This window comes from Acinonyx jubatus, chromosome E1 (assembly GCF_027475565.1).
Source record: "Acinonyx jubatus isolate Ajub_Pintada_27869175 chromosome E1, VMU_Ajub_asm_v1.0, whole genome shotgun sequence".
Classification (NCBI taxonomy): domain Eukaryota; kingdom Metazoa; phylum Chordata; class Mammalia; order Carnivora; family Felidae; genus Acinonyx; species Acinonyx jubatus.
The window spans coordinates 54,021,140-54,047,876 of NC_069397.1; the positions used below are offsets into that span (position 1 = coordinate 54,021,140).

The 26,737-nt window shown below is 53.0% G+C and overlaps 2 protein-coding genes across 2 annotated transcripts; both read left to right on the forward strand.

Annotated features, from left to right (window-relative positions):
* The first annotated feature begins 342 nt into the window (after positions 1 to 342).
* On the forward strand, positions 343 to 14,245 carry CDR2L (cerebellar degeneration related protein 2 like). The gene is made up of 5 exons (XM_027052188.2): positions 343 to 835; positions 9,366 to 9,478; positions 9,774 to 9,922; positions 10,498 to 10,662; positions 11,594 to 14,245. The coding sequence occupies exons 1-5, from the start codon at positions 760 to 762 to the stop codon at positions 12,483 to 12,485; spliced, it is 1,395 nt and encodes a 464-aa protein (XP_026907989.1). The 5' UTR covers positions 343 to 759; the 3' UTR covers positions 12,486 to 14,245.
* Positions 14,246 to 17,893: 3,648 nt separating this feature from the next.
* On the forward strand, positions 17,894 to 25,377 carry MRPL58 (mitochondrial ribosomal protein L58). Its single transcript, XM_015086103.2, has 6 exons — positions 17,894 to 18,126; positions 21,187 to 21,223; positions 23,825 to 23,884; positions 24,439 to 24,521; positions 24,615 to 24,784; positions 25,043 to 25,377. The coding sequence occupies exons 1-6, from the start codon at positions 17,941 to 17,943 to the stop codon at positions 25,125 to 25,127; spliced, it is 621 nt and encodes a 206-aa protein (XP_014941589.2). The 5' UTR covers positions 17,894 to 17,940; the 3' UTR covers positions 25,128 to 25,377.
* The last annotated feature ends 1,360 nt before the right edge of the window (positions 25,378 to 26,737 follow it).

Here is a 26,737-nt window from a genome sequence, read left to right on the forward strand (position 1 = left end):
GTCCATGGAAGCTACCAGTGGGCCAGCCTGTTCTAGGCACTGAAGAGCCAGCTGTGAACAGGAGAGGCAAGAACTGTGCTTTCAGGAGATCTGGAGGGAGAGAGAGAGACAACAGCAGGTAAACAAAATAAAATCATTTCAGACACTGAGCCATAGTTGGAGGAGTTGGATGTAGAGGGAGGGCGAGGTTCAATCAGCAACTGGCCCACCGAGACACCAAGGAGATCCCGCCCTCGGCCCCGCCTCCATCTTTGCATACGTTTCCCGATTGGTCAGAGGCGGCCGGCCCCACCCCGCGGAGCGGGCGGCTAGGGAAGCGCGGGGCGGACCCCGCCAAGATGCAGCGGCGGCTCCCGGTGTCGCCGGGCGGGCCGGGGGCAGCGCGGGCCGAAGCCGGGCGGGGGGCGCCCGCCGTGGCCCCCGCGTACTCCTAGTGCCCCAGACGTGCCGGCTGACCCCGGCCCTCCTTGCCGCCTTCCGGCCCGCCGTCTCCGCCCCTCCACCCTTTGTGCCGCCGCCGCCGGGTGCCCCCGGCTCCGCAGGACCCCGGCCGGGCCGGACCGCGGCGGCGCGCCAGCCCCGCGTGGGCGCCCGGTCTGCGGCCGATGGCGAGGGGGCGCGGCGCGGGCGGGGGCACTGCAGCCCGAGTCCGCGACGCGGGAGGCCCGGCCCGCCTCCACCGCATTGTCCCGGGCCCCGCGCCCCGGCCCTGAGCCGCGCCGCCGCAGCGCCCGCCTGCCGCCCGCCGCCCGCGGGGCCATGCGGAGAGCCGCCGTGATGGAGGACTTCACAGAGGAAGAGGAGCCCTGGTACGACCAGCAGGACCTGGAACAGGGTGAGCACGGCGGCGTGGGTGCGGCGGGAAAGCGGGGTGCGCCCCGAGACCCCTGTCCGCTTCTCCATTGTTGAGCAGTATCACCCCGGGGAGGGCTGGGCTGGACCCGGAGCGCCGGACTCCGAGGGTGATGCGTCTGGAGAATGGGGACGTGGAGACAGGGAGCGCTGCCCGAGAAGACCCGGGCGGGACCGGCGGAGACACACAAAAGTGGGGGGAGCGGCCATTCTCTTTCCCCGAACGACAGGGGCATACTTCCCCCAGAGCACCCACCTCATCTTAGAGGCAGGAACTGCCCAGGCGCCCCTACTATTATTGGGGGCCTGAGTACTGGCTAGAAGTCTGTGAAGGCCTGGAGGTGGCTCCTTGGCTATGTTTTGCTGAGAGGAATGGTGTGTGTGTGTGTGTGTGTGTGTGTGTGTGTGTGTGTGTGTGTGTGTGTTTGGAGGAAAGTTATCCCATTCCAAATCCGGTGGCACCCTCCCCTGCCAGGATTCCTGAGCTCTAAGGCTCCCAGAAAGTTTCCCCAACTTCTTTACCCTCTACCCAGGGATGGTATAGGGGTTTGGGGACCCTGATGGCCAAGAAGCAGCAAAAACTTGGAGTCTCCAAACGGCTCGAGGGGAAGGGGGTCCCCAGGGCCTTTTCCTCCCCGCCTTTTCCCAAATGATTCATGGTTGGAGGGAACCGGGTTTGGGCATTCTGAACAATGCACCAGACTACAGCCTGAGTAAATGGGGAGCCACCTCCCCCACTCCCATCTGAGCGTAGAGAGGGTGGCTGGAAGGGGGTTAGAATCTGGTGATGAGGTGGCCAACGTGACATCACTCTGAGCAGGGGGTGGAGCTGTAGGACAGGAAGGAGGAGGAGGCCTAAGAGGGTCAGGGCCAAGGTCTGCTGGAATACAGTCAAATCCACCCTCTCTTCCCCCAAAGTGCCTCATTCTTGGATGGTTAGAGCTGGAGGGGCAAGGAAACGTGTCCAGGAGAAGTGACCACTGTCACCCAGCAAGCCAGGCGGGTGTGTGGACACAACTCTGGTTCAGTGTCTACTAACACCCCATGCTCTGAGTGGCCTATCCATGGGACCCCAGATGCCTAGCTTTGCCCTCATGTGAGGCATCTGACCAGATCCTGGAGCCTTTGATTCCTGGCCCTGACCCGCATCCCCACGTGGCCAGATTTGCTGGTAGATGAGACTGTCCTTGTACTCAGGAGTGTGGTGGGTTAATCGGTCTCTGGGGGACCAGCGTGGGACTGGGGGTGCTGGGCTGAACTCTGCCATATTCTTCACCCTAGAGTCTAACCTCAGCCTCCCTGCCTGGAGTATGATGTCCAATGCTGGCTGTGACAGCCCGGTCCCCCATCCTGGGCATTACCCCCCAAATTTTGCATCCCACACACACCCATCAGGCTGACATTTAAGTGTCAGACACCGTCCTGGGAGCTGGGAACAGTCCCAGCCCTGGCCTCCTGGGTGCACCCTGGCAGGTAGAGGTGGGCCTGTAACTAAGTGTGGGTGTTAGGATACGGTAAGAGGGCTTCATGGAAGAGGCAGGCCTAGATGGAAAGATTGGAAGCTGAGCTCCTGGGAAGATGGCTTCCTGGGAGGCTGATGCTGATATTGTTGCTGTCTCATTTCATTCCCGCACCCCTAACGAAGTCTCTGGCATTGTGCCCGGCCCAGATGTGGGAGAAAGGAGCCAGGGAGTAGGGGTGGGAGATACACTGCTTCTGGAGAGCGAGAGGTGTCGAGACTCGAGCGGGGCCAGGCTGCCATGCTCTGGGGCTAGGGTAGGGGATGGCCATGCTGGTCTGCAGCAGCTGGCCTTGCTTTGTAGCCCCAGTAGCCAGGGTCCCTGTAGCCAGGGTCCAGGAACAAGGAGGGAAACCAGAAATGAGGCAGTGTCAGAAGAAATTGGACTTCTTGAGCCAAAAAACACAAATGTCTGCTCGCCCTGGGTGAGGGCAGAAGGCAGTGAGAGCAGAGACAGAGGGCCTTCTGGTGTAAGACTCATAAAGGTTGATGCAAAAGGCCCTCTGAGCTGGAGGGTTGAATAAGGGCTGCCTGGGCGTTGTAGGCAGAGTGGATGGCGTACGAAGGCACAGAGCAACATGAAAAGACCACGTGTGACTAGAAAGTAGGAGCTTCTAGAGTGCCAGGGGTGGGTTCAGAGGAAGCCTCAGGCCCAGCCAGTGCAGCACCACCTCCTAGAGCCCGGCACAGAGAGCTGGATGGTGGGGCGAAGCGTCGGCCGAAGGCCAGCTACACTGGGGATCAGGTGCCTGTAACATCCCCCTTCCCTGTATCCAACCCCCAAATTCTCTCCTGCCCAGCTGCTCCCTGGTTGCCTCTGAGTGGCTCAGAAGTGGTTTGTTCAGCCAGCTGGGTCTCTCCTCTGTGTTTGTTTCCCCCCTGCCCTGGGGGCAGACCTCAATTTTATACTCTGGAAGCTTGGCCTGCTGTTTGACTTTGATTCCGTTCTGTCCCAGTGGAGGGAGGCAGTTGGGACAAGCAAGGTCCTAGATCCTCACCATGTTCCTTCTGCCCACTGACACAAGCACCTGTAAAAATAGAAAAAGCCATTGATTGTTAAGCACACTGGCTCTCTCCCTCTCTGCCCGCCTCCCTCCTCGACCTTGGACCAGGCATGGTGGGCCTTTGGTACCTCTTTCCATGCCGAGAGATGGCTGCTGAGTCACAGATGTGAAGCCCTGGGTGCCTGACCTTGAGTCTCAGCCTTGGGCAAGAGCTCTGACATGACAAGGAGAGAGAGGTGACCGGACCCCAACTGTGTGGACCCAGAGTTCCCGACATTCATGCCCTGGAGGTTGTAAGCAGGAACCCCGCAGCCCTGCCAGGTGATAGATCTTCTCCTCTCACCGCCTTTATCTTTGTTCCTTCCTCCCTGTGCCTGTCCCCTGTCCCTTTCCCACCTCTCTGCTCCAGAGTCTATGGGGCCACACCCCAACCCCAACCGGTGGGGACAGTGGGATTTCAGGGTTTCTTTTCAGAGACATCCCCTTGGCTGCCGGCCACTCCCTCTCAGGCCTCTGCGGCTCATGGGGGACACGTCAGCAGGCACTCAGAGGGCAACACTACCGAAGCCCACCACAGGAGACCCCAGAAAACTCCAGGGCCCAGGGTCAAGGGGAGACGCCCATTCAGACTCGGTAACTTCCCCAGCTTGGTCCAGTGTGACCATTAATCTGGCCATGACAGATTGTTTATTACTCTGATTTCTACTTCCTCCTTAGCCAGCTCTCCCATTCTCCCACCCCCAGGCCTCCCCCACCCCTGGTCCAGGGGGAACCGCACTCCGCCCGGAGTCCGGAGACACCGCCAGGCCTCTGCTAGCTGGTGTACCTTCCCCAGCGCTTGGCTCCAGCCAGTCCCCTGCTCTGCACCTTCTAGACCTCTCCTGTGATCCCTCCTGGCAGCTTTGACCAGCTTAGCTTGCACTGTGATCCAGTTTCCCCGAGACACTCTCTGAGATTTTTCTCCCACCCCAGACAGCTTCTATTGTGCTCCCTTCCTCCCCACCCCTGAGTCATTGGGCGGCCTGGTTACATGCGGAGCCTTTGCAGCGCAAGCTTCTATGTCGCTGGTTTATAGCGTGACTTGCAGCTGGCCCAGCCGGCCAGCGGCAAGAATACGCACGCCCAGCTCACATGCTCACCTGGAAGGAAAAGCATAAAATGCAGTTTTTCTTGACCTTTCCTCACTCAGCTTCAGAGCCTGAAGTCTCGGACTCTAGGTTAAGCTGCGGGAACGCCGAGCAGATCAGCCGTGGAGCCCGTGCCCCCAATGCCAACACAGGGGCCGGCATCAGTAGCAGTGGCCTCTTCACAGACCCCCCTGACAGTTCCCGAGGGAGAAAACACTGGTGAACGTGGCCTTCTGTTGCTTTTCATTTATACCTGAGTTATCTGATGCTGTTTGGGGGTGAGCCAAACATTCACCATCGCATTACAGAGAGTAGGAAGGCGCTATGGCTCCCTCATCGCCAGCTAGCGGTAGTCTTGCTGGGCTCCCGAATTTCCACTGAGCCCTCGACATAACATAGGGCTGCAGTTGTACGACGTTAAATGGCAGACTTCACACTTTGTGGATGGACGGGTCCAGAGGCCTTCACACTTTGTAGACTTCTGCCCAACTCATAGTGAATAAGTTCATACTGCAAGTGGCCCATTCCCCTACTGGTCTGTATCAGGCACCTGGTTTTTCTTGCCATCGTCATCAGATGTTAATTGCTCAAAGCTGAAGCTTCTTCTGAGCTCTACATGATCGTTTTTCTTTTTTCTTTTTTCTTTTTTAATGTTCATTTATTTTTGAGAGAGAGAGTGAGGGCGGGAGAGGCAGAGAGAAAAAGAGAGAGGGAGACATCGAATCGGAAGCAGACTGCTGGCTCTGAGCTGTCAGCAGAGAGCCTGACACAGGGCTCGAACCCATGAACTGCAAGGTCGTGACCTGAGCCACCCAGGCGCCCCCTATATGATTCTTTTTCTTAATGGCTGAGGTAGCTGTTTAGGAGAGCAGCTTGTGTTTTCCTGGGCTAAGTTTTTGCAGTCTTGCTCCAGGATAGCAGCTTTGCACTTGTCTGGGAAACTCCTCCGGATGACATCCGGGCACAGGGCCCCGCGTTCCTGGCTTCGGCCCGGCCTAGAGACTCCACTCTGGCTGTTTCAAAACCTTACCTTTATGTGTGGGAGCAGACTCCAGGCTTGTTCCTGACAGGCAGCCTGGCCTTTTATCCAGGCCCCATGGCTAGCCAGGCCCCTCGCTTTCATAAGGTGTTATCAGTCCTACGCCCAGCTTTGGCTGGCAAAAAGCCTGAGGTCCTGCTCTAAAAATGCCCACTGTGAGCCACTGCTGTCTGGGGCTCTTCTGAGAAGAAAACCCCCTCCCCAGACCTGTCTGGTGCCAAGCAAGGGGCTCAGCTGAAACAACCATATTTATGAAACTCGCTAGGAGGGGCTATGGGACCCTCTGTCCTCTGGGGATTCTTGAACGATCACTGTCTGAACAGGGAAAGCATTAAAGACCTGAATCCCTGGACCACATCACATCGGCCCCAGAAGAGTTGCCCTTGTACATCTTGATCTGGATTTATACCATCAGCCTAGATTGAGGGATGTTTCAAGAAACGACCTCTTGATGGGAAAAAGACTCAAGTTTTCTTGACAGCGTTTTGGCAGAATGAATCAAGTAGGCCTACCCTTTGTCCTGGTAATTCTGTTTCTGGGAAAGTAGCTTCGGGATATAGGCAGTGATTTGCACAAAGATTTTTGTACTGTGAATTTTTGTATAGTTTCATTTTCAATAGAGGGGGGAAATGGAAATACATAAAATTCCAACAATAATATTTAGGGGTGGCTATTGGGGACTTGTATACAATAGAATATTCACATCCACTAAAAGTGGCCGTGTAGATATACGTGGACACAACTCTTTATGCCAAATTGTTTTTTTTAATTTTTTTTTTAACATTTATTTATTTTTGAGACAGAGAGAGACAGAGCATGAATGGGGGAGGGTCAGAGAGAGAGAGAGAGACACAGAATCTGAAACAGGCTCCAGGCTCTGAGCTGTCAGCACAGAGTCCGATGCAGGGCTCGAACCCACAAACCACGAGATCGTGACTTGAGCCGAAGTCGGCCGCTTAACCAACTGAGGCACCCAGGCACCCCTATGCCAAATTGTTAAGTGAAAATAGCAGGTACAAAAAACATCCTGTTCATACAAAATTGTACCTCTAGCTGCTTTAAGCCCAGAGAGCTGTTTATAAGAATGGTGACCAGCATGTTGGACAGCATCTTTCTCTAAATGGGGCATTTTCATCTACCTGCTTCCTCCCCTCTCCTCTCATGCCACACACACAGACTGTAACTTCTATTACTTACAAATAACCATTCTGTCATAACCATTTGAGGCCACATCCATTTGTTTATGGACTTCCCAGTTATAGATCTAAGAATATGTGAAGTACATTTCCAAGTAATTTTTGGTCACCATTTTTAACCTTTCTGTGCTGCTTGATTTTTCACATCAAGTACACTTAACACAAACCTTAAAGTGATTTTAAAAAGAAAAGAGCCTGGGACGCCTGGGTGGCTCAGTCAGTTAAGCGGCCCACTTTGGCTCAGGTCATGATCTCTCAGTCTGTGAGTTCGAGCCTCGCATCGGGCTCTGGGCTCTGTGCTGACAGCCTGGATGGAGCCTGTTTCAGATTCTGTGTCTCCTTCTCTCTGACCCTCCCCCATTCATGCTCTGTCTCTCTCTGTCTCAAAAATAAATAAACGTTAAAAAAAAAATTAAAAATAAAAGAGCCTTGTAAACCCAATAAGAGCCTATCACCAACCTCTTTAAGGGCCTTGCTCCCTAACATCAGTCTCTGTCTCTGGATTAAACTGTCTAAAGTGTTTTGTTTTGTTTTTTGTGGTTTTTTTGTTTTTGTTTTTGTTTTTAACAGCTTTTTTTAGATGTAATTCACACACCAGCTAATTCACTCATTTAAAGTGCACAGCAACTTGGGGTGCCTGGGTGACTCAGTCTGGTAAGCATCTGATTCTTGATTTGGGCTCAGGTCATGATCCCAGGGTTGTGGGACTGAGCCCCCCATCGGGCTCCACTCTGAGCATGGAGTCTGCTTAAGATTTTCTCTCCCTCAGGGTGCCTTGGTGGCTTAGTCAGTGAAGCATCAGATTTTGGCTCAGGTCATGATTTCGGGGTTTGCAAGTTTGAGCCCTGCATCAGGCTCTGTGCTGACTATGCAGAGTCTGCTTCGGATTCTATCTCCCTCTATCTCTGCCCCTACCCCCATTCGCGCACCGCACTCTCTCCCGCTCTCCAAGTAAGTAAACATTAAAATATATATGTGTGTGTGTGTATATATAATATATATATATAGGGGCACCTGGATGGCTCAGTCAGTGACCTTGGCTCAGGTCACGATCTCACAGTTCATGAATTCAAGCCCCACGTGAGGCTCTGTGCTGACAGCTCAGAACCTAGAGCCTCCTTCAGATTCTGTCTCCGTCTCTCTCTGCCCCTCCCCACTCAAGCACTATCTCTTTCTCTCTCAAATATAAATAAACATTAAAACAATTTTTAATGTATATAAATAAAAGAAATAATAAATTTTTCCTTTATGATAGTAAGTATGTTATTTCCCTTGTTTCTAAGAAGAATGAGGCATATATACAGAGGAATATCTACTCCAAATGTCTAGGGGCCCTCACACAACTCCAGACCCACTAAAGAGAATTTTTAGGGATACCAGCACCTGCCACTTCCTTTTAATCCTCCCCCCCACACACCACACAGCCCCCCAGAAACAGGCTAGACCCCCTCCCTGACTGCCTCTCTGACAGTGTTCATGCACCTTTGGCTGGGGGAGGGGAGAGCAGTTTCCAGTACTAGGGTACAAGAATCAGGGCTGCTGGGGGGGGTGGGGGGTGGGGGAAGAGGATGATGGTTTTGCTGCCCAGAGAAAGGAGGTTTCTGAGATGGGTGCATGTCACTAGGCCAGGGCCGGGAGACCTGAATTCTGCCTCCAGTGTGGCCATAACCTTGGATGGGTCATTCTTCTGTCTCCTTCTCCAGCCTGGCCTCCATGAAATAAGGAGGTTGGGCCAAAGAGCTCTGAAGCCTCATGCAATTTTTTTTTTTTATAAAGTCATAGCTTATTCTTTTTTTTTTTTTAAGATTTTTTTTAATTTTTAAGTAATCCCTACACCCAACCTGAGGCTTGAACTCACAGCTCCGAGATCAAGAGTGACACACTGTACTGACTGAGCCAGCCAGGCGCCCCTCATCCGATTCTAATACCCAGAAAGTCTCTCTGTTTCCTTCGCCTCTCGGCGAGCTCCTAGTCACCCTTCCAAACCCAACGCTGCCCATTGCCTGAGCCTCCCACTGATCCCAGGAAGAGTGAGCTCTCCCTTACCTATCATCCCAGGGCACTTGGCCCCACGTCTGTCGATTCTCTTAGCACATTCCTCTCATTCTTTCAGAAAATATTTATTATGCTCCTGCTGTTGCAGGGCCTGGGATATCAGCGAACAAAATGGGCAAAATCTCTGCCCTCTGAGCTTACAATTAGTTGGGGGTGGGGGGCGGGGAATGAACACAATAAATGAGCAAATTGGTAAGTTAGATGGTGATACTCGCGAAGGAGAAAAATTAAACAGAGAGGGAGTATGAGGCGGGGGAGGGTGTGGTTTTGAGTCAGCAGTCAGGGAAGGGCTCCTGGAGAAGGTGACATTTAAGCACAGATTGGAAGGTGAGGAGGGATGAGGCTTGGGAATGTCTGGGGAGAGGACACTGCAGGCAGAAGCGACGGTCAGTGTAAAGTCTTCGCTCCCGGCTTTCATCCACTCCCAGACCTGCGGGCTCCCTGAGGCCAGCTCGTGTCCCGGTTGTCTTGGAGTCCCGAAGGCACAGAGTGAATGCTTGGAACGTTCCCGGGAGTCCTCTGAGCCCATTCAGCTGCTCATGTTTCTCCCACCCTCTGCCCCCTCTCCACTAGACTTGCACTTGGCCGCAGAGCTGGGGAAGACCCTGCTGGAGAGGAACAAGGAGCTGGAGGAGTCTCTGCAGCAGATGTATGCCACCAATGAGGAGCAAGTGCAGGAGATCGAGGTGAGGGGCCACGGAGGCCCTGCACCTGCTCCCCCCCCCCACCATTGTGGACCCCTTGGCCTGTGGTGCCCTTGTATAACTTAGGGAAAGGTGCCCTCTTAGCAGACGCAGCCTTGGCCCTACAGCCTCGTGCCGGTTCACAACCTGTACAACTATCCCAGGCAGCCGTTGCTCCACCATCATTACCCGCCCCCCTGCTGCAGACCAATACCTCCAGGCAAACGTGTTCCTAGAAGTAGGAGAATGGCCCACGTGAACACACTGTCCCCAGCCCTGTCAACCTTCTCCCCTCCAGTACCTAACCAAGCAGCTGGACACGCTGCGGCACATGAATGAGCAGCATGCCAAAGTGTACGAACAGCTGGACCTGACAGCCCGCGACCTGGAGCTGACCAACCAGAAGCTGGTGCTGGAGAGTAAGGCTGCCCAGCAGAAGATCCATGGGTGAGGGCCGGGTGGCGGGCTGGGGGGCGAGCGAGGGGGAGGTCAGGTTGGGTTGCCGGTGGACATATGGTCTGGTGGGTGTGACTCATGCTCCTTCTCCCAGAAACCCGGGCCTGGGACCCCGGGATGGTGGTGAGATCGCCCTTGTCAATTGTGGTGGATTTCACGTTCAGGCCACAGCCCTTCTTGAAGCACCAGCTATATACCAGGCTCTGTTCAGGCACTGCGGATACAGTGATGGGGATACAGAGAGACATTCCCTCCCCTTGGGAGCTCACAGCCTGGGCGGGAAGGCAGGCATGTAAATATTTTACTGCCGTGCAGGGTGATAAGTGCTCGAAGGGTGTAGGAGGAACTGAGGTGGCACAGGGAGGATGGTCAGCTCAGCCCTGGAGGGGCCGGGCGGGTCCTCGGGCACACAGGGAGTTCCCTCTGACCTCAGCACCAGGAAGCGGGGGCCCAAGGTTGCCCATCTGTCCCCACCTCCATCCCCAGTCCCTCCAGGGCTGCGGCGAGGAGGGCTGGCCCTGTCCCCTTAAAGACCCTCCCATGTATGTCCCCCACCCCACCCCCAGGCTGACGGAGACCATCGAGCGCCTGCAGGCCCAGGTGGAGGAACTGCAGGCCCAGGTGGAGCAGCTGCGGGGCCTGGAGCAGCTGCGAGTGCGCCGGGAGAAGCGGGAACGCAGGCGCACCATCCACACCTTCCCCTGTCTCAAGGAGCTGTGCACCAGTCCCCGGTAGGCTAGGGTGCCGCGGGGTGGGGGGCAGTCCGGACCCTGCACGGCATCCCCGAGTCCCGGAGGAAGGAGAGGGTGGGCACCAGGCGGCAGGTGGGAATGAGAGTTGGTGCATCGTCAGGCTGTTGGAGGGACTGATCCTGTTGCCAACAACAGGCAGCAGCTGGCATTTAGTGAGCCTTGGCCGTGTGCCCACCACTCGCAGTGCTTTCATTCCCGTGGCAGTCCCGCGAGGTATGTTTTATCATCCCCACTACTCAGATGAGGAAACGGAAGCCCAGAGGTTATGTGAGCTTATCCAAGGTCGCCTCTTTACTAAGCCAGAATTCTAACTTAGGAGGAGTTAACCCACTACACCTCTCAGTTCTCAGTAAACCTTAACAGGATGACCTCTTAAGATAAAAATACCTATTGTGTGTTTAGTGGGTGTTTCAGTAAAGGTCCTGGCAGGAGACAGCACCTTGCACGGAGTAACTGAGGGGTGATGGATGAAGGGGTGTGGACAAGGTGTGGGGAGACCACAGGGACACTGCAGCACGCCAGGCTTGCAACAGGGAGGGGCCGCTGTCCGCCCTAGGCCTGAAGGGGCCAGGGGAAGGAGGTTACTGGAAGGCAAGCAGGTGCCGCCTGGCCAGCACTAACCGGGGAAGGAATCTGGGGAAGACCTTCCCTGACCTCCCTCTGCTCCCACGCTCGGACCTGCTGCCGGTGGCTCCCGTTGGTGGAGCTCAGGAGAGAGCAGAAACCTGGCTGACGCAGGTCACCGTGGTCAGCCGCCCAGGGCAGAGAGCAGGGAGAGAAAGGGCGGAGGGTGGCTCCAGAGGAGCAAACAGACGATCTTGCCCGTTGGCCGGGAGATGTGTTAAGCGTGGGGGAGCTGGACCCGGGACCTTGGCCTTGACCAGATGTCTGCCGGCCTGCTCCCCGTCAGGTGCGAGGATGCCTTCCGCCTGCACAGTTCCTCGTTGGAGCTGGGCCCGCGGCCCTTGGAGCAGGAGAACGAGCGGCTGCAGACGTTGGTAGGTGTGCTGCGTTCCCAGGTGGGCCAGGAGCGGCAGCGCAAGGAGCGGGCGGAGCGCGAGTACGCGGCGGTGCTGCAGGAGTACGCGGAGCTGGAGCGGCAGCTGTGCGAGATGGAGGGCTGCCGCCTCCGCGTGCAGGAGCTGGAGGCCGAGCTGCTGGAGCTGCAGCAGATGAAGCAGGCGAAGACCTACCTGCTGGGCCGGGAGGACCACCTGGCCGAGGCCCTGCTCGCGCCCCTCACCCAGGCCCCGGAGGCCGATGACCCCCAGCCCGGCAGCGGGGACGACTCGGCCGCCCAGGACGGCGTCTCCTCTCCGGCCGCCTCCCCGGGCCATGCCGTCCGCAAGAGCTGCAGCGACACGGCGCTCAACGCCATCGTGGCCAAAGACCCAGCCAGCCGGCACGCGGGCAACCTGACGCTGCACGCCAACAGCGTGCGCAAGAGGGGCATGTCCATCCTGCGGGAAGTGGACGAGCAGTACCACGCGCTGCTCGAGAAGTACGAGGAGCTGCTGAGCAAGTGCCGGCAGCACGGCGCCGGGGTGCGGCATGCTGGCGTGCAGACCTCGCGGCCCATCTCCCGCGACAGCTCGTGGAGAGACCTTCGCGGGGGCGAGGAGGGCCAGGGGGAGGCCAGGGTGGGCGAGAAGAGCCTGAGCCAGCACGTGGAGGCTGTGGACAAGCGGCTGGAGCAGAGCCAGCCCGAGTACAAGGCGCTCTTCAAAGAGATCTTCTCCAGAATCCAGAAGACCAAGGCCGACATCAATGCCACCAAAGTGAAGACGCACAGCAGCAAGTGACCCTTTCCCGGCCTGCAGCCTCCCCCCAGGGTCAGGTCACAGGGCCTCTCATGCCTGGGCCATGCAGCCTCTGGTGAGTGAGGGAGCCCTTTAGCAGCAATATAGCCCAGTGGAGGCTGCTGCCTGGCCCAGGGAGCGTGGGGAGGTGGGGGGGACCCAGTCTGTTCTCTGCTGACTTGGGAGGTGTCCAACACCTCCCGGATCGCCCAGAACCCTCCACCATCCTGCGTCAGCCCAAAGACGCAGCTAAGAGTTTCAAAGCCAAACATCCCCATTCCCCCGGGGATTCCCAGCTCCCCAGCCCTTGGCTTCCTGACCCTGAGCCTTGCTTTCAGATTCATGGCCAGGCTTCTGAAAGCCATTCTGGACTATTTGGCTTTTTCTTTTTTTTCTTTCTTTCTTTTTTTTTTTTTTTTTTTTTTTTTTAGAGATTTGCAATGCAAGGTCTCCCTGACCCCTTCCCACAACTGGAAACACTTGAAGGAGGATCCCAGAGCCAGCTGTTGCTGGTTCCAGGGGTCTCCTGGACCACCCACTGCTTCTCCCCAGCTGTGACACGCTGTCATCCCCTTAGCACCAGCTGCCCCATCCCCCAGAGTCCTGACTAGGTCAGAGACGGCCCCTGCCATGCAGAGCCTCGGCCAGGCCCCGAGTGCCCCCAACTCCAGCCCTGGTGAGGCGGGCTTCTCCCCAGAGACCCTCAGCCCACTGCAGATCTGTAGCCAATCAGAGGAGGGGAACAGAGAGCCCCTCGGCAGCCATACATGAACAGTGCACCTGCTTCCCTCACAGCCAGCCTCCTGGGGCTCCAGCCCTGGAAATGCCTTCCAGCCGTTAAGCCTTCCAGGAGTCTGGGTGGTGGGGAGCCCCCATCTCTGCACACCACCTCTGACCTGCCGAGCTTAGCCTCTGCTTGCCCCCATCTCAGGGACCATGATGTGTCTCATTCACTCCCATGCTCCCCACAGGCCAACCCCTCCTCAGATCATGACTGCTGCCCCCAGAATGTCCCAGGTGTGTGCCACCAGCCAGTGGTCCTAGCATCCGCCCCTGCTCCCCCTTTACGGGGGACTCCCCAAGATTTCCCACCCTGTCCTGAACAGTATTGAAATGGGACCTGGTGGAGACCATGTCTCCCCCCTCCTGTAAAATGCTTGTTCTTAACCTCTCACCTTTGTGGGGGTCTTTTGAGGACCCAGCTGGGTCACAGGCTAAACTTTTTAAGGCTTCAGAAAGTCCAGCTTCAGCTAAGAGATGTCCAGGCCTCCAGCTTGCCCTGAGCAGTTCCTCGGGGCTTCCAGTTCCTTCTGCTACCCATCCTGAGATCCTAGAAAATAGAGGAGCTACCTAGCCCCGCGGAAGGCGGCAGCCCTGGCCTCTGCTGGGAATCCAGCAGGGACCTTCATGCCTTATCTGTTTCTACGGGGTAAAGGGGTTTTCGTAACAAGCATGCCCGACCTCCCTGGAGGCGCCACCCTGCTCTCTGGGCAGCACTGTGATGAGCGCTGTCGGCTGGTCCTTCCGTTCACACATCTTGGAGCCCTTTGTCCTTTGGAGCTGGGCAGCTCCCAGCCCTCCATGTGTCTCTGTCATCTAGGGTGGAGGGGATAGGGTGGGGGAAGGGCTCCTGCCTGTTTGCTCCCCAGTTCTGTAGCGGCCGACCAGCGCGTCACCTTTGAAGTATACATGAGAGAAATATATTTACAAATGCTTTATTCTCTTCTTTAATAAAAAATGCACCAGTATTCTAAAAGCAGAAATGGCCCTGGGGCCATGGTCCTGTCTCTGTGCATCTCACACCCCCACCTCTCATCACACAGCTCTGGGGATCGGGGAGCTGAGAGTCCTGAGCTCCGCTCCCCGGGGATTTGCAGCCAAACAGCTGAAAGCCTAGGGGTGTTTTCTGGGGACCAGGCAGATAGCAGGTGGTGGTGAAGGAAGTAGGTTCCTGGAAGAATGAGGCAGAATTGCCCACTCACTCCTGCCAGGAGGCACACTCTATCTGCCCTGCCCCCAGGGGGTGGGGGGTGTTGGATGGGGAGAGGAAGGTGGTCTTAGCATCCAGAATAGAGCTAGTAACACTGGATTTCCCACCCCCGTGCTGCAGAGAAACAAAAAGTAAAAGCCACCCGATCTCTGAGAGTAAAAAGAAGTTCCTTATCCCTTAGCAGCAGCTAACTTTGTTGCCTGCTGACTTGGTGCTAGGCAGTGTTGAGTGCTTTCGTGTGCTTAGCACCTTCAGCAGCCTTAGGAGGCAGCTCTAAAATCTCTGTTTTACTCATGGAGATTCTGAGGGTTAGAGGTTAAGTTAGTAATTCGAAGTCACGTAGAACTATTTAAACCCGGGGCACCAGGGTGGCTCAGTCGGTTAAGTATCTGACTCTCGGTTTCTGCTCAGGTCATGATCTCACGATTTCATGAGTTGGAGCCCCACCTGAGGCTCTTTGCTGACAATGAGGAGCCTGCTTGGGATTCTCTGTCTCTCTCTCTCTCTCTCTGCCTTTCCCCTGCTTGCACTGTCTCTCTCTCAAAATAAATAAATAAACTTAAATATATATATATATATCCAAACCTACAACTCACCAATTCCACTATGCAATATTTCACATTCTCTAGCTCTTTGTCATGTTCAGTTTTAAAAGCCAGTCTGACCCAGGGCAGTCCAGAAAAGAAGAAAGGAAGGTCCTGTGGGTCCCCACAAAGTAGTGATCCCCCAACTCACAGGCCATAGAGAAGGCCTGGTGCCTGCAAGCTCCCGAGCTGCCGGGAATGGCCTGGTGGTGCTTTATCTTTTCCCTTCTTTCCTCTTGCCCCTGTGAATGTCCCCTTCTTGAAGCACCATTTCAGCCTGTGGAGGACAAAGGAGGGAAAGGAGAAGGCAGGCCTCAGCCTTCAGTGCACACCTTTTTAAGGGAACAGGTGGCACCTCTCAGGCCCATTTCTTCCAGAAGGGCCTCTATTCTGGATGGTTCGGGACAGCAGCAGGTGAGAGGAGCTTGCCAGCTGCTCTTCTTTCCACCCCAGGGTAGCTTGTCTCTCTCTCCTCTACCCCCCTCCTCTCCCAGAATCCAGGCCACCAGATGGCCTGAGCAGGCTGTGTTTATTTGGGGCCATGGAAACCTACAGCTCCTTTTTTCTATCACTCTGTGTCAGGAACAGGCCTGGAGCCCAGCTTCAGAGCTATCGCCTTGGAACAGTGCTGACTTTATTATTCATAATCCCTGAGCTGTCGACCTGAGTGAGTTCCTGGCTTTGCTCCCTTGAGCAGTTTATTCCAGTCACCATGGAGATGCCTCTGTTCCCTCTGAGGTCTTGGGACTAAGACAGGGAGGGACCCAAGAGATCCCCCTTCCAGCCTACAGCCCAAAAGGTTTATGTCAATTGTCATTCCCTTTCTAGTTTGCTTTCACAAAGCCAGTGCTCAGGAAGTTTATTCCCTCCTAAAGAATATGCCTGTAGCAATGAGGCTGGAGTGGTAAAGCCTGTATTTGATGACAATCTCCTGTTTCAAACCTCTAGCATCCCCTAGGGCATATTTTTCAAGGTAATAGTGCTTTTACTAAAAATAGAACCCTTATTACAAAACAACCACTAGGATTACTAACAATCACTAATCATCTATTGAGCTGTTTTTATTAATCACATTGCCTCTCAATAAAGTAATTTAGGCAACACTTAGCTGTTTCCAAACAGTGCGTCCTCTACTTTGGACCTTTCTCAGAGGTGGAATTTGTTTTGAAGTTCATGTCTTAATGATGTGGGAAACAGAGTAAATGGAAAATTAAATTTCTTTACAACTTACAGCCCACTGACAAGTCCTTGAGACAGCAGAGTGACATTCCTCCAAGAATGGCCAGTTGTCTTAATGTTAATACTTTGCTAGAGGAAAAACAAGTGGTTAACTGATAGAGACCACAGTCATGCAGGACAGGAGTCTCTATCGGTTGTAATCATCTTGATGATTTACAAGGAAAAAAGCAATTTTATCAATAGCCAAACTTCCAGAAACCTACAGATTGAATTCCCTGAGACCCTGACATCATCCTTGCCTTCTTAGGATAGAAAATCTTATATAATCAGTCACTCCTCCCAACTCTAGTGCAGCTCTTTCTGCCCACAGGTCCTGTCCCTGTGCTTTCATAAAACCACCTTTTTTCCACCAAAGACATCTCAAGAATTCTTTCTTGGTCGTCAGCTCCGAACCCCAACACTTCAAACTGCATCATTAAGAACCCTGAAAAAGGGCGCTGCTTAGCCTGTCCTTGGCTGCCTGAATCTCCAACCCACCTCCCCAGCTTTCCTTTATCTCCTGGCTAGGAGAAACTGTCGTCGTGCCCCACAAAACTACTGTTCCTTCTGTGAGGGGATGTGGGTCCACTTTTAAAAACATTCCTTTCTTGGGGCGTCTGGGTGGCTCAGTCCATGAAGCATCTGACTTTGGCTCAGGTGGTGATCTCGCCCTTCATGGGTTTGAGCCCTGTCTGGCTCCGTGCTGACAGCTCAGCACAGAGACCCTGCTTGGGATTCCTTGTCTCCCTCTCTCCCTGCCCCTCCTCTGCTCACACTCTGTCTCCCTCTCTCTCAAAAATAAACGTCTAAAAAAAAAAAGGCTGGTTTTTAGGAAAAATAAATAAGTGGCTGGTTTTAAGTGGAAAAAAAAAAACAAAAACAACAACAAAAAACATTTCTTTCTCCACCTGCCTGCTTCTCTTGCCACCTGTTATTTGTCTTGCAAAGACTTCACACACCTGCTCCACAGGGATATGCTTAAACTGACTTGTGAATGAGCCTGAAGTTACTAAAACTCAGCTCTCGCAGAACTCAACTTTCAAAAGCACACTCCCAAAGAATTCATCTTATACATATTTATTGCGGGGGGGGGGGGGTCTATGATGTACCAGGTTCTGGGTGCTGGGGACCCAGCAGTGAGCCAGAGCCCCCCTGGAACTTATTACAGTCTGGCTGGAGACAGAAGCAACTTACTTCAAGTAAGATTGAGTGATGTTTAAGAAAAAAAGAAAAAGATAAAGTAGAGCAGAGTCAGAGTAAAGGGGAAGGAGACGAGCTAGGTCAGGCAGGGCAGGCCTCAGTGATGGTGTGAAATTTCGAGGGGAGAGCGATCCGGGAGGGCACAGCCCCTGTAAAGGAAAGAAAAGGTGTTTCTGGGGAACACGGAATCCGGGGTTCTTTTCACCAGGAGGCTCCCTTTAGAGCCTTCTAGCCAACGTCTTCTCCGCCGCTGCAGGACTTCAGCGTTCCAACCAGGTCCCCCTGGAGGCGGCCAAAGGGAAACGTCTAAAAGGTACCCCAGGGAGTGACTCCGGGAGCTCAGCTCGCCGCCTCCCAGCGACCCTGGCGGGCGCTAAAAACCACTCGGAACCAAAGTCCCGAGGGAAGCGCGAGCTGGCGGACCGCGGAAGCAGGCACCCACCGGAAGCAGCCCCGACACCCGAACATGGCGGCGGCCCGGTGTCTATGCTGGGGCCTGAGACGAGCCGGGACCTGGCTGCTCCCGCCGCCCGTGTGCTGCCCCCAGCGGGTTCTGCACAAGCAGGCCGACGGCACAGAGTTCCAGAGTATCTACAGCCTGGACAAGCTCTACCCCGAATCCCGGGGCTCGGACACCGCCTGGACGGTCCCGGTGAGCGGGGAAGGCCGTACGGAAGGGGCGTTTCCCCTCCTCTGCAGTGACGTTAGGAAGCCCGGGCTCCATTGGCCAGGCTGGAGCAAATTGGAGTGGCTGCTGCTCGTAGGACGTGGCGGGGGCCGCGGGAGGGAGCTGGTTGCCGGAGCCAGTGGGGCCGGGGCGGCAGATTGGGTCCTGGCGCCGGGAGGGCTTGGGGTGTACGGGCGTCTCGAGAGCACGTTGAGCGTGTTTCTTGCAGGACCACCGGCGTTTCCGAGTTCGATCCCCGGCCTCCAGGCCCAAATGTGGGAGTTTTCCCTTTGGCGTGGACAATAAAACCCAGAAGCTGCCAAATTTTTTGAACCTTTTGGGAAGTTATGTCCGTAGCTCCTAAGAACCCCAGCGCGCCTGAAGAAAACAGGAAACAGGGCTTCGTTTCTTCAGGATGCATTTGTTGCCAGCCTGCTATGTTCAGGCTCTTTATCAGGCACCAGGGCAGGAGAGATAGGACCCAGTCAGTTCTACTGAATTTCTACATACAGGACTGAAAAGAAAACATTCATTTATTCGCTCACTCATTCAACAAACTTCAATTGAAAGCATGGTGTGTGTACCATGGAGGCATGGAGATGGGGGGGAGGGGAGATCATCTGAATGCTTGTTGGAGCTTATCTTCCAGTGGAGGGTAGCAAGCGATAAATAAAATCAGAACTACAGAGTGTGTGCGATGGTTATAAGTTCTTTTGGAGAAAATAAAGCCTGGAAGGAAGGAGTGCTAAGGTAGCGGTCGGGTTGCAGTTTTAAGTAGGATGATCTAAGAAGACCTCTGGGAAGATGACTTTTGCGTAAGGACTCGGATGAAGCAAGGCAGTGAGACTTGTTCAAGGGACGGCAAGCAGGCCAGTGGCTGAGCAGGGAAGTCAAAGCAGATGAATCGAAAGAGGAGAGGGATGGGATGGAGGGAGGCCCGTTTACAGGGTTAACAGGTCTTTAGCTTTATTCTGAGTGTGATGGGGCCTGTTGGAGGGGTTGAGGCAGAGGAACGGAATGATCCAACTTAGTTTTACCAGGATCATTCTCAGGGCGCCTGCCTTGGTCAGTCAGTGGAACGTGTGATTTGGAGTTGTGAGTTCAAGCCCCACATTGGCTGTCGAGATTACCTAAAGATAAAATCTTAAAATGCCAGCAGCAACGACAAAGATCACTCTTATAGGGACTTACAGAGAGTAGACCGTAGAATGGCAAGAACAGGAAGGCCACTTAAAAGACTGCAGTAACACAGGCAAGAGATGATGATAAGCAGAGAGGAAGCAAAAGACTCTTAGGAATGGGTCAGGTTCAGGTTCTAGTTACATTCTGAAGAGAAAACCTATAAGATTTGCTAGTGTGTGTGTTTTTTTTTAGAATGTAATTTTTTTTAAGTTTATTTATTTTGAGAGAGAAAGCATGAGTGGGGGAGAGACGGGGTGGAGGGGAGGTTGGAGAGAGAATCCCAAGCAGGCTCCGCACTGTCAGCGCAGAGCCTGATGGGGTACTCGAACTCTCGAAATGTGAGATCATGACCTGAGCCAGAGTTGGCCACTTAACCAGCTGAGCCACCCAGGAGCCCCTTGCTAATGTATTTTCTATAAGAAGTGAGAATAAGAGAGGAATTGAAGTCCGGGGTGGAAGAATTGAGTTGCCATTAATCGAGATGAGAAAGTCATTTGTTCTTTCGTTCAACAAAAAGCATACTGTATACCTAATGTGTCAGACACTGTTTCAAACGTTGCAGACACAGATAAAACTGATAGGGTCCCCGCTTCATGAAGGTTATGTTCTAGTAGAAGGAGCACACAGTAAAGAAATGGGGAAAACATAGGTGATGAAAAGACCAGGGTGCTGTCAGAGTGCTGGGGAACTATTTCAGATTGTTAGTAAGGGGAGTCCTCTGTGAGGAGGTTTGAGGTTTGAGGCAGCCATGAGGAGACCTCAAATAGAAATTGCCTCTATGGGTCTGGAATTGAAGAAGGTTTTGAGTTTGAGCCAGACAGTTGGGAGTCATGAACACCCATAATATTTTCATCATCGTAGATGCATGAAATGTTCTAGGGAAGGAGTAAGAGAAGAGAAAGGATTCCAGGGGCATGTCAGTGTTGCAAAGAGCAGGGGCGCCTGGATGGCTCAGTCGGCTAAGCGTCCCACTCTTGATTTCGGCTCTGATCATGATCTCACAGTTCATGGGTTCGAGCCCCACATCAGGCTTGGTACTGACCGCACAGTGTGTGCTTGGGATTCTCTCCCTCCTTCTCCTTCTACCCTTCCCCTCCCCTCCCCTGCTCGTGCTCTGTCTCTTTCTCTCAAAATAAATAAATAAACATGAAAAAAAATTGCAAAGAGCAAATGAAGAAGAGTGGGAAAGTCATTAGGGAGATAAGAAGGAAGCTGGAGGAAGAGGGAGAGCAGCCCTCAAGGAGGGCGGAGCCTGGCCTCCTCAGTGCTGCAGGGAGTGCAGGGGGATGAGGATTTCACTCCCTGATAATTCTAAGATGAAAAGGGATGAAGGCAGCCAGGGGTGGGGACAGATGAGGACACCATGAGTGTTGGTAGCCAGAAGAGCCTCAGAGTGGGTAGTGTCTGCACTGGGCCTGTGGGCCTGGGGCTCAGGTTCAAAGACATCACTACCGAGAACAACACGGGAGAGAGATGGAGGTGAGAAATCCTGGAACGAGTAGTCTCTGACATAGACCCTCAAGGCAGCTGGCTCCCCATGTGAGCCTCCTGTGGCCTAGGGAGAAACAAGGTGGCCCACCAGGTCTGTTGCTCTAGGTTAGTAGAGGGGATTCCTTTTGGAGTCTCCCTGAGGCATGTGTACTGTGGAGCCTGCCCTCCCTCCAAGGAACCAGGCCTCCCATGATGCCCTCTGGAGTCCGAGGAGCCTTTTTCTGTCCTCCTGATATGATTTCGCTGGGGACCTGAAAATGGCTGTATTACATTTGCATTGTGGCTTTATATCTTTTCTTTGATTGCCCTGGACCAGTTCAGGAGTCACAGAGCTGGTGATATTTATTTAACACTGTGTACATTACATTACAGGATGATGCAAAGCAAGCCAATAATGACATTCCTCTAGGTAAGTAATTTTGCTTTATACAAAATCAGTCAGGGGGCGCCTGGGTGGCTCAGTTGGTTAAGCGTCCGACTTCTGCTCAGGTCATGATCTCTCTGTTCGTGAGTTTGAGCCCTGCTTTGGGCTGTGTGCTGACAGCTCGGAGCCTGCAGCCTGCTTCAGATTCTGTGTTTGCCTTTCTCTCTGCCCTTCCCCCATTCATGCTCTCTCTCTCTCTCTCTCTCTCTCTCTCTCTCTCTCCCTCTCTCTCTCTGAAGAATAAATAAACATTAAAAAAAAAAAATCAGTCATTTCCTCCCACCCTCACACAATCCTTCCAGATCTCTCCAGCCTAACAAAAGTAAAGAAACTGTTTCTGGGTGTGCAAAAGCAGAGCCCTTTAAGCACTTTAGAATAGCACAGAAATGATGGCACAGCCACTGTGGAGTGCTGGGCAGTGTGCGAGACGAATCAGAGCTCCTGATGTCCTCATGACAAGGAACAGTCTTTCCAGTAGATGAGCTGATGGTTCTCCGGAAAAAGTTAAGCTGCAGAAGAATACATACAGTAAGCTACCATTTGTGTCTTACGTTTGTATGTCTGAAACATACATTTCTATGCACATACATAGACCTGAAAGGATGTACAAGAAACTGGATTCGAGGACTGGCTGGGGGAGTAGAGAAGAAAGGATTTGGTGGCTGGGGAACCCAAGTGGGGACTTCTCCCTGTGAACTGTTTGCATAACTTTAGACTTGTGTACCACCAAACACAAGGTGAGGCCCGACGGACATAGCCTGTGAAGCTGCAAGCCCCTTTTAGGGTCCAGCAGTTTGTGGTGTCCACAGACCGTGCGAGGAGGAGTCGCCACGGGTGCCAGCTCCCCAAGGCCCTTGTTCAAGGTGACATGGAGACAAAGAGCCTGATCAACTGCAGCACAAGGGAGTGGCCTCCCCATGGCTTAGGAGCCGGTGCCCCGCTGCAGGTGGCATTTTGGTCGCCGGCAGCTGTGCCTTGAGGCGTGCATATGGCCGGAGGTGGCAAAAGCCTATCTCATCAGAACCGGGGCAAAGAGACAGTCTCATGACAGCCTTCAGGGAGACAGGGAGGCGAGTGGGAGCCCTCCATGTCTCAGCTCCTCCCCTGCCTCGGGTGCTCTTGAGTTTGGGGGCCTCACAGGCCTTCCTAGAAGACGGACTCGGCCGCAGTGCAAACCCTGCCTCGGCGGCCTATGCAGATACAGGCAAGGTTGCCCACACCGCGGTAGAACCGTCCCCCGACAGTACCGTGCAGTCCTTACCTCTGCAGAAAAGTGAACTGATCTGACTTTTCAAAAGGAGGAAGTTCTCCTGGAAGCGGTCCCAAGACGGGCCACCACTGCCCACCAAGGCCCGCTGTCCACCACCACGGTTCCTGGCCTTTGCCACCCGGTCTTCTTACGGCTCACCATCCAGCCTTCCGAAATTTTCCCCCTACCACGCTTCCCTACTTTCCTCAGACACCGTGAGTCTGCTTTTCACGAACCATAAAAATAGAAGGAAGAAAGCCCATTTTACATTCTATAGCAAATCTGAGGCTCAGAGAAGCAGAGGGACTTTGCCAAGATCACAGTCGGCCAGTGGCTGTGCCCGTGTTAGAAGCAAGACTCCCAGCTCCGATTCTAGAATGCTTTCATCCAAGGACACCTGGGTGGCTCAGTCAGTTAAGCATTCAACTTCAGCTCAGGTCACGATCTCACGGCTAGTGGGTTTGAGCCCCGCATCGGGCTCTGTGCTGACTGTGCAGAGCCTGCTTGGGATTCTCTCCCTCTCTCTGCCCCTCCCCAACTTGTGCTTTCTCTCTCTCTCTCTCTCTCTCTCTCTCTCTCTCTCTCTCTCTCTCTCTCTCAAATAAATAAACTTAGAATCCTTTCATCCAGCGGGGATGTTTTTAAACACTGACTAACTGGGCCCTGGGCACCAGGAATACACAATGTTTGCCCCCTTGGAGCTTACAGTCTATTGGGATTCCACATCCACCACATTTCAAAATACAACATTAAACTAAGTTTGTCCCTCAGTTTGAGCTTTTGACAGAGTCTTTGCTTTAAAACAAATAAACAGCAAGAAGCTAGGGCAGCCAGATCTGGGGAAATGTACTGAACCAGAAGCAGACAACCCAGGTCATAACTTTACCTCCTTTGCTGTGTGTGTGACCTTGGAAAGGCACATACTCTTGATTTTAGCTTTGAGATCTGTAAATAATCTCTGACTTTACTGCTTTGAACATTATGTTTGTTATATAAAAGTCATTGAAAGAGATGTGTGGGGCACCTGGGTGGCTTAGTTGGTTAAGCATCTGACTTTGGCTCAGGTTATAATCTCACAGTTTATGGGTTCAAGCCCCACATCAGGCTCTGTGCTGACAGCTCGGAGCCTGCTTCGGATTCTGTGTGTCCCTCTCTTTCTGCCCCTCCCTTGCTCACGCTCTGTCTCTGTCTCTCTCAAAAACAAAATAAACATTAAAAAAAAATTTTTTTAAGAAAGATGTGTAATAGGGATAGTCATACTGTATTGATAATAAATGAACAGTTTGAGCATTTTTGCCATGGGATAATCTTTTTTCGGTGTGTGTTCTGTTTTATAGATCGTTTGACGATATCTTATTGTCGGAGTAGCGGTCCTGGGGGCCAGAATGTTAACAAAGGTACAAGGCACCTTGTTTTTCACTTTGAAACTTGGCCGGGAGATGCACTTGAGTTCTATGCTTACATTCATGTGGAATAAAGGGATTGTTTTAGCAGAAGCTTAAATACCACCAGTTTATAATAATCCTCTTTATTCTTTGAATGTGGTCTGATTCTTAGACTCTCAGCTGTGGGTTGCTAAGACTAGGGTTGGCTTGTGAACCGAAACAAAGGGAAATCACAGTGTGAGCTGGCAGCCAGCTCCGAGAACAGGTTTCTTTCGTTCTCATGGAACCCCTTCCCCCTCCCCCTTCTTTTCAGATCCCACTAAATTATAAGAGAAGCACTGAGCATTTAGTTCCCAGAAGTTAATTTTTGTCCAGAAGTGCCTCACTATCTTTGCAGGCTCATTCCATCACCAACCTTGTATTCCCAAGTTGACACAGGACCTGTGTCACAGGTCACACCTGGCTGGGTGTCTCGCCTCCCCGTTTCAGGATTGTCACCAGCCACTGGGCGCTGAGCCTACTTGAGAGTCTCTGTGACCCATGCGCTCTGGTCCCTTTATTTACAGTGAATTCCAAGGCTGAAGTCAGGTTCCATTTGGCAACCGCCGAGTGGATTCCCGAGCCTGCGCGGCAGAAGATGGCCATCACGGTAACTACCGGTTCCTTTCTTTTTCCGTCATCCCTCAGTCGTTTTTAAACCTTTTACTCTGTAGAACTCTGGTGTTGCCTTTGTTCTCTGCAGCATAAAAATAAGATCAACAAGTCAGGAGAGTTGATACTCACCTCTGAATGCAGCCGCTATCAGTTCCGAAATCTGGCAGATTGTCTTCAGAAAATTCGAGACATGATTGCTGAGGCCAGCCAGCCAGCTAAGGAGCCATCCAAAGAAGATGCTGTACTACACAGGATAAGGTACCAGAAAGTGCCCCCGAGCTTCTCTCAGCTGAGTCGTGGGGACAAGGGGCTGCACGGAGAAGACAGGAGACAGGGGGAGTCCGTGACTTCCCAGCAGAAGGTGGGAAGGCTCTGGGACCGAGAGAAGCCGCTGACCCGAGCGGGGCTGGCCCCTGCTGATCCGGCTGCTTCCTTCCCACCCAGCTGCCAGCTCCTCTCCGCTTTGAAAAGCATTGATTGGGCATCTGGGCCTAACTGCGGTCTTTTTGTTTTCAGGATAGAAAACATGAATCGGGAAAGGCTGAGAAAAAAGAGGATACATTCTGTCATAAAGACAGGCAGGAGGGTAGATATGGACTGAAATCCTCCTCCAGAGCTGACACAGACCCTCTTCAGGACATCCAGGCAGCCGCGAGCTCTAACACCATCAGGAGACCCCTTGTTGTTTGTGGCTGTTAATGCTTGGCTTTAACGTGGGCGCCACCATGAGAATGTTCATTTGGAAGGAGGGTGGCAGGCACTGGTTGCAAAGGTCTTTATAGGCAATCACATGTTGTCAAACCTTAATTATCCACTTAATGCATTAGCTGTAGTAAAGTGCAGTAAACGCAGTGGGCTTTGCCTCTCATTCAGAATGCTTCAGAACAGAATTCGGACCTTTTCTGTATGTTGAAATCTGCCTCACGATTGTTGACCAGCACCGGTCAGCCAGGGGGAAACAGGAACGAGCTGCGGTATCTGCGCTCAGGGAACACACCTCGGGTTAGGAGGGCTGAGACAGGGGAGGGGGCACCTGAGCTGGGCCTTGAAAAGGGACTAGAATTTTAGTAGAGGTGTGGGAGGGACACGCCAGTTGGCAGGAACCGTATGAATAAGACAAACCAAAGAAAAGGCTGGGGTGGAGAAGCTGAGGGAGCCATCTGAATGGTGGATTCATGCCATGGGTTGCGGGAGGTAAGTCTGGAAAGGAGACAGAAGCTCAATGTGGAGACTCGAATTCAAGTTCGAGAGTTTAGATTTTTTTTAAACATTAGGTTCTGCTGGGTTTTATTTATTTATGTATTTATTTATTTATTTATTTAATTTTGGAAAGAGAGCATGAGTGGGGGAAGGGGCAGAGAGAGGGGGGACAGAGGATCCAAAACTGGCTCTGTGCTGACAGCAGACAGCTGGATTCGGGGCTGAAACTCATGAACCATGAGATCGTGACCTGAGCCAAAGTCGGACACTTAGCCAACTGTGCCACCCAGGCACCCCTCTAGAATTTAGATTTTAAGAAATGTAGGTGACCAAGAAATGCTGAGGTTGTTCAGCAGGAAGGAACGCCATGTGTTAGGTTGCTGTCATATGCTGTGGGATTTTAGAGGCAGGAAAAGAGTAAGTCAGACCTGAAAATAGGTTTTTGCCATCCTATGGGTATGGGAAGAACCCAGGCCGGCATGACTAAAGCAGATTACTGTGGTGTGTATGAATTTCTTGAAATGTTCTCTGTAATTTTGATCTAGTTCACCTGTTCAGCAAATACTGCCCTGTGATGCTCGAAGTGCAAGATAATTAGCTGTAGTGGTATATACAACTTTATGTGAGCAGGGACCTCATCATTCACAGAAGTGTAAAAAAGGGACAACAGGGGCACCTGGGTGGCTCAGTCAGTTGAGCGTCCGACTTCGGCTCAGGTCATGATCTCACGGTTTGTGGGTTCGAGCCCCACGTTGGGCTCTGTGCTGACGCTCAGAGCCTGGAGCCTGCTTCGAATTCTGTGTCTCCCTCTCTGTCTCTGCCCCTCCCCTGCTCACGCTCTGTCTCTGTCTCAAAAATAAACATTTTTTAAAAAATGTTTAAAAAAAAGGGACAAGTTATTGATAAATGACTCTTCCAAGAGTCCCCTCAAGAGACTCAGAGCCTAGTTGGGGGTGAAGCTCATATATGCAAGGCAGTGGAACATTCATTGGTCTGTTTGCTAATTCAACA

Coding starts and splice junctions, on each gene's coding strand:
- CDR2L (XM_027052188.2), top strand. CDS start 760: ATGCGGAGAGCCGCCGTGATGGAGGACTTCACAGAGGAAGAGGAGCCC. Junction 836..9,365: donor CCAGCAGGACCTGGAACAGG/GTGAGCACGGCG, acceptor CCTCTCCACTAG/ACTTGCACTTGGCCGCAGAG. Junction 10,663..11,593: donor GAGCTGTGCACCAGTCCCCG/GTAGGCTAGGGT, acceptor GCTCCCCGTCAG/GTGCGAGGATGCCTTCCGCC.
- MRPL58 (XM_015086103.2), top strand. CDS start 17,941: ATGGCGGCGGCCCGGTGTCTATGCTGGGGCCTGAGACGAGCCGGGACC. Junction 18,127..21,186: donor ACACCGCCTGGACGGTCCCG/GTGAGCGGGGAA, acceptor ATTACATTACAG/GATGATGCAAAGCAAGCCAA. Junction 24,522..24,614: donor GGCAGAAGATGGCCATCACG/GTAACTACCGGT, acceptor TGTTCTCTGCAG/CATAAAAATAAGATCAACAA.